At 50.7% G+C, this 6292-nt stretch overlaps 1 protein-coding gene across 1 annotated transcript in view; it reads right to left on the reverse strand.

Moving 5' to 3' along the window:
- The window catches only part of PLXNC1 (plexin C1), a 70680-nt gene extending 67692 nt beyond the window's left edge, over positions 1–2988 (reverse strand). The window contains exon 1 of the mRNA XM_030959795.1: positions 2051–2988. Within this exon, the coding sequence (XP_030815655.1) occupies positions 2051–2764 (714 nt within the window). The 5' untranslated portion in view covers positions 2765–2988. The remainder of the gene's footprint in view (positions 1–2050) is intronic.
- Positions 2989–6292: the final 3304 nt, after the last annotated feature.

The following is a 6292-nucleotide window of genomic DNA, read 5'->3' on the forward strand; positions in this document are numbered from 1 at the left end:
AAAAAGATAGCTAATTAGCCATATAATGTTATAGGTCATATTACTTCACAGAACCCACTGCTATCTCATAAAATATTAAAATACAACTTTTCTCTCAGTGGCAAACTGCATTTCTTGAGCCAAAGTATTACAATCAATAACACCGTCATAGGTTGGGACATAAGGTTAAGTAAGCAATCCTTTTAAAGATTGTTACAATTGAGATTCTTCAACATTGTATCCAAAAATAATCTCAGTTTCCAGGAGGGACGAGCCTTTTGGGACATGAAAGTAACTGTGGAGTCACAGGAGTCTGATCTGAATCAGACCAATACTGAAACAAGTGGATCACTGATTTTTTCATATTCAGGCCTTGAGAGGCAATGGGGACAGGGAATTGCCCTGTGCCTCACCTTACCTGCATTACGTTACTCTATGAGATCCATGAGGCTCTTCTGAAATCTCTTGCATGAGGTTTTGTAAAATGTTTAGAAAGGATCTACTGCCCAGGGAGCTTTCTTTTTCTGTTTTGTTTAGCAGGCTCAGAAAGCACTTTGCCAAGAAACTTCACGAGTAATTAGGAACAACAATGCAAAATAAAATTCCAACAAGCATATAGGTATTTGGGGATCAGAATGAGACTTCAAATTCATTCCAGAAGTTTGCCTTCTGTGGGAGCACAGAAATCACACAGTAAGCAGTAAGCTAGCACTGGAAATCAAAGGATTGGCTCTGGCTCCGTAGTGAGTTTCACTATTTACTTCAGCACAGTTGTCTCACCCACATACAGGGTTCTCATTCACAACCACGTCCTCTAACACTGGCAATAGTCTCACAGCTCGGTAGGGAGATGAGCAGACTGAATCACACATGCCCTCTGGTAGTCTGTTTGGAAAACATCTCAGCACTGCACTCTGCTATAAGTTAGATTTGGAAAGCCAAGGAGTGTCAGTAAATCTATTGCACTTCTTTCAAGGAATTTTGAAGAAACTCTTATTGTAACATATCAAGGTTTCAGAAGTTTAGCTGCTAAGACCCCGGATGGTGTGGGAACTGCAAAGGGCTTAGGGGTTGCTTTATGATGCCTTGCTTGATCCCCTATGGTTCTCCTCGATACTTTTCAGTGATCCTTTTGCCACAGCTCTGGAAAGTCTTCTGAGTCTAGCTCAACTTAAAAGCATGGACATGTCTTTTAAAAGCACCTTCTTCATCTGAATTACATTTTTACCTTCCTATATAATTTTTAGGTAATTTCTTTACTCCTGAGGCCACAGCAAAACCAGTAGCCGTGCCTATCCCACCCTCTGTGCATCCAGCTCACCCTGAAAAGGAGGAAGGAGCTGAATAGAGTGTTACTGAAGTAGGTGACATGGGGAACTCCATGAGATACCACTGTCTGTGAAAATGTAACCACTGCAACAACAAAGAGATTTCACCTATTGTTGTCTGCTGCACACAAGGATTTGGGGAGGTGGCTGTGAGAGCCCTCCCAAGCAAGGCCAGTCGTGACAGACTTGGGAAATACCTACCACTGAACAAGCAACCACAGATAACTAGGGAATGATAGGGATAACAGTGCACACAGCCCAGTGCACAGAGTCAATATGATGGGCTTTTTTTTAATTTCTGATGTAGCTGCAATGACATGAGATGTGAATGCACAGAATAAGAGAGGAGATGCTTTATCTAGGCTGTATGGAAAATAAAATGAAATATGACTAATCCTAGGCTGAAAAGGACACATTGAGGGAGAAGCCTAAGACTCAGATCTGACCCAGGATGCTCTCAGGTACTCCATCAGATGTGTCTTTCCCAACAGGTAGGTGGGAAGTATACCAAAGTCTGGGAAAGGATCAGCTTTTTAGAAACAGAACAAGCTGGAGAAATCACTGGAGCTGACAGAGCCAGGGCTGATGTGCAAAGCCTGGTGTGGCTCTGAAGTTTCTCGCAAACTTCATGTGCCTCCAGGTCAGGGACACCCCGTGAGTCATGCAGAGACACCAGCCACAACAATAACAGTGTCAACAAGGGCGTGCAGGGTGAAAGCTTAGCAAACGATGCCCAAACTTACACAGCTTTTCCCGTTCATATTGAAGTGCGTGGATGCACAGGCTTGCTCCTTCATCTCCTCCATCCCAAAGATGCAGACGGCAGTGCTGTTCCACGCCTTGGCGTTGTGGCTGTGGCGGAACACACCCACCCACCAGCCCCGCTCACCCTGGCGGACAAGGCTGGAGGAAATAATGAGGCTCCTGCACCCGCAGTCCAAATAGACGTGCCCTTGCAAAGTAAGGCCACCCTCTAAAGGGCGCAGCTGGCGCAGGACAGCCATGCTGGGCGGCTCCGTGTTATTGGCCAACCTGGCCTTCAACGTGTAGTAGGGGAAGAAAAGATGATCCCCCCACTGGAGCGCGTCAACAAAGTGCAAAGGTTCCTCCCTGCGCTTGATGATGCCCAGCTCCTCCTTGGACTTGAGGTTGACCATGCTGCGCACCGTGATGACGGTCTCCTTGTCCGACTTCGAGGGCTCGCAGTGCAGGTGGTTCGTGTCAGCGCTGGTTGAGTAGGTGGCCGCCACGGCCAGATACCAGGCGCCGGCCTGCTGGAAGACGACGCCGGCGGTGGAGCCGTCGGGCAGGCAGCTGACCACCTCGCTTTGGTTCAAGCGCTGCCGGTAGGAGGGCTGCTCCCACACCTGGCAGGCGCCGCCATCCTGGGTCCAGCCGGTCAGCAGGACGCCCACCCCGCCGGCCTCCTCGTAGTACAGCAGCAGGTTGCTGCGCATGCCGGGGGGCTCCCCGCAGCCCTGCCCCGCCGCCGGCACCACGCGGCGCCGGGGCCGCAGCTCGGGCCGCAGCTCGTAGAGGCAGCTGCCGCCCGCCACCAGCACGGCGCCGCCGCTCACCTCGATGTTGTCGATGGGGGCCCCCGGCAGCTCGAAGCTCTGGGGTCCGGCGGCGCCCGCCAGCGCCGCCAGCAGGGGCAGCGCCCAGCTGAGGGCGGGCGGCGGCGCCGCCATGGGCGCGGGCTCGGCTCGCGCCGCGGGCGCCTCAGGCGGCGGCGGGCGGCGGGCGCTGCTGCGCCATGGTGCGCGAGGGCCGGGCGCTGCCGCCGCCGCTGCCGCCGCTTCTGCCTGCGCCGCGGCGGGCTGCGCGGGCGGGGAGTTCCTCTTTCGGGGCGGGGAGGAGGGGGTGCCTGCACGGGAGAGGTGGGCCGGGCTCCTCCGGGAGGGCTGCCGAGCCGCCGAGCCGCCGTGCGCCGCCGCTCCCCTCCGCCCCCCGGCCCCGCCGGCCCGCCTTGCCGCGGACGGTGGGCGGCGGCGGCGCCGCGGGAGCGCACCTCGGCCGCCGGGCTGCCGAGGGCGGCCGCTCGCAGCGGCGTGGCGGGACGCGGTGGGGAGCGAGACCCACCTCGCTCGGCGGCGCTCAGCACCTGGAGCCGCACGGGGACCCTCCGGGACACCGGAGCGGGGGAACCCCTCCGGAGCAGGGCGGCCCCCGTGCGCTCCCTTGGCCTCGCTCCCGGCCCGGCTGAAGCCCCCCGCGGGCAGCGGGCGAGCAGCGGTGAAGGCGCTCAGCGGGGGCAGCCGGTGGCGCGGTCCGCTGGCGGATGCCGGGTGTGGGCGTGGGTCAGACTCTGCCGGGCTCCGGCAGCGCCCGCTGCGAGCCTGGAAAGCTGTCCTGTCCCCGTCCAAATGCACCGCAGAACCGCCCCGCTAAACAGCACCCCCGGCAACCAGTCTGCCGATGGCACCTTGAGCGGGAAGGCTGAGGGATCAGAGATCCCTGGTTAGATCTTGCTCTTGCCTGAGGTAGAACAAAGGCATTCTCCCGGGTCCTGCGAGGCACACAAAAACCCTGTCCCTTTCCAGCTGTGCTGCTGAGAGACGGACGCCCATCCAACGCGCGCTGGGGACAGGATGGGCCACGCTGCATGGAGCAACTGATTTACTTCATCTCCCACTCTGTCACTGCTGACTGAGGTTCAACACAATGTGAAGGATAGGTCACATGCTGAGCTTACAGTAAATTACCGTTTTGCTGAATTTTAAATAAAAAATTAAAAGCAGCAAAGATGCCTTTCAGTGTTCTGGTTTTGATGCCTCTGGAAACTCTGGGTGAGGATGGGTGTAGGGCCCACTGCCTTACCGAGAAGAGGATGTAATGTTCAAAACCAAGAAGTCATCTGACCCTCCATTTAAACTGCTTTTGTCTTGAAATAGCTTGATAGCAGGAAAAAGTGGGACTGTAAAAATTAGAACAAAAGTAACCTCTGTATGAATCAGTCAAGTGCAACATTTTCAAGTAGGAATTGCAACAATGTTAACAAATTTTGATTCTCTTTCTCCACGACAGCGCCCAGCAGCAATTATTGCACAAGAATTGATGGTGCTCTGGTCAGCAAAAATATTCCATAATTTTCCATTAAAAAGTGTCTAGAACAAATATTCCCATAAAATCCAGAGCTCTCCACAGCCCATCTGCCTATCTCTTGTACAGTGACTCCGAAACGCATCTAAAATCTGCAAAATGTAGCAGAGGATGTGGAAGAGAATCATTGCACAATTTTTCTTCTTGCCAGATGCAAAGAGATGCTCTGTGTGCTCACACTGCCTGCAGCTACCCATTGAGGACTGAACTTCTAGTCAGCATGTAGGCAAAGTGAATCCTCATGCCCACATCACCAATATAGGCTGTGTACAGATATGTCATTTATACATCTTTGCAAAGGAGGCTGAACATGTCATGCTGGAGTGCATTACACACTACCTTGCCTTCTAGTTTAATTTCAGTTCAAATATGAAACTGTCAGTGATCTTCCTCTTGCTCTAAACTGATGAGGCTAAACAACAAAGCATATCAGCATCCTAACTGCAAGATATCTCTTATTCTGGCCGCAGAACATGTCCAGCAACAGGTCCCCTTCCGCAAACATCCCTCCTTTTGCAAAATCACTGAGCTCTGCATGGACTGCAGACACCTCTTTCTCAGGCTTTATGTTTAGAATAAGCCTCATGTACTTCACTGAATGACTGGTTTGTTTAAATGAGTGGGGCCAGGCTTTTTCTAGTCTTAGAGAACAGCAACCACTGCTAGGACTGCAGACTTCTCTGATTGCCAAAACTGCCAAAAAGCAGTGTTCTGTTTCAATTTTCGTCCTGGGAGGACTGAACTGCATACGGTGGCTGTCACATGAAAACAGTCTAGCTGTGTGGGCTAGCAGGTTCTACTGGGATGGGATGGGATGGGATGGGATGGGATGGGATGGGGATGGGATGGGATGGGATGGGATGGGATGGGATGTCATATCATATTCCTGCTGTCCCAGGGACTGCCATCAGGACACAGTTCTGCAGACTGTTCCTTGCCCGTCACTTTTCTATTTCTGATTTTTCCTCTCTCTTTCCAGCAAAGAGTAGCTTGGACCAGAGCCTCATCTTGCAACATTTAATTCTGCATATGCTTCTAAGAGCCAGCTTTGATCTGAGAGCTAGTGCATGGAGTTTTGCTCAGGAGTGACCCAATTCTTGAAGTGGCATAGTCCCAATTCCTTCCAAAGTCCCTGAAGTAAATAGGAGTTTCTGTCTTCAACACATTCTTCTAGAAACACCTATCTGGATACTGGAAAAGTTGAGCTTCTGCTGGTGTTATGGAAATAGAAAGGGAGACCACAGGTTTATTTTGTACTGCTTCAGAGTGTAATATTTGTTATTAACACAGCAGACCAGAAAACAGCATAATGAGTTCATGATTGAACTGATTCCAGCATGAACTGATGCTCATGTTGGAACTGGATGATCTTCCAAGATACCTTCCAACCCAAACTATTTCAATGATACTTCTATAAAATTTAAGCAGACAATGGCTGTCAGTTCCATAATTGGTATTTTTATCCTGTTGTTGTACTGTGTTTTATTTTTCAGGCACAGAAGGGAGGGCAAACAAGGTAGTCTGCCTGTTAATGTTAGACTTTACAAAGCATTGCTGTCTAACTCTGGCACCCCAATCAAAATTTATAAAAAACCAAGGGAAGTAAACTGAGCTTCCTTTGCTATCCTAAGCAACATTTATGTATTTCAGCATGTCATGTTAGATCTGAAGTTAGAATGTGAATCACACCAGGACTTGTTTTTACATCTACAATTTAAAGAGCTCTCATGTTGATCTTCAACAGTGTTAGGCAGAACATATCCTAAATTAAATTAAAATTGCTTTTCCACTACAATTCATGATTCCCTGCTCCTTATTTTTCATCTGCATGCTAAATTTCTCTGAATTTATGAATCCACAGGCAACCTTACAAAATATTACTA

Source organism: Camarhynchus parvulus, chromosome 1A (genome assembly GCF_901933205.1).
Source record: "Camarhynchus parvulus chromosome 1A, STF_HiC, whole genome shotgun sequence".
Taxonomy (NCBI): Eukaryota; Metazoa; Chordata; class Aves; order Passeriformes; family Thraupidae; genus Camarhynchus; species Camarhynchus parvulus.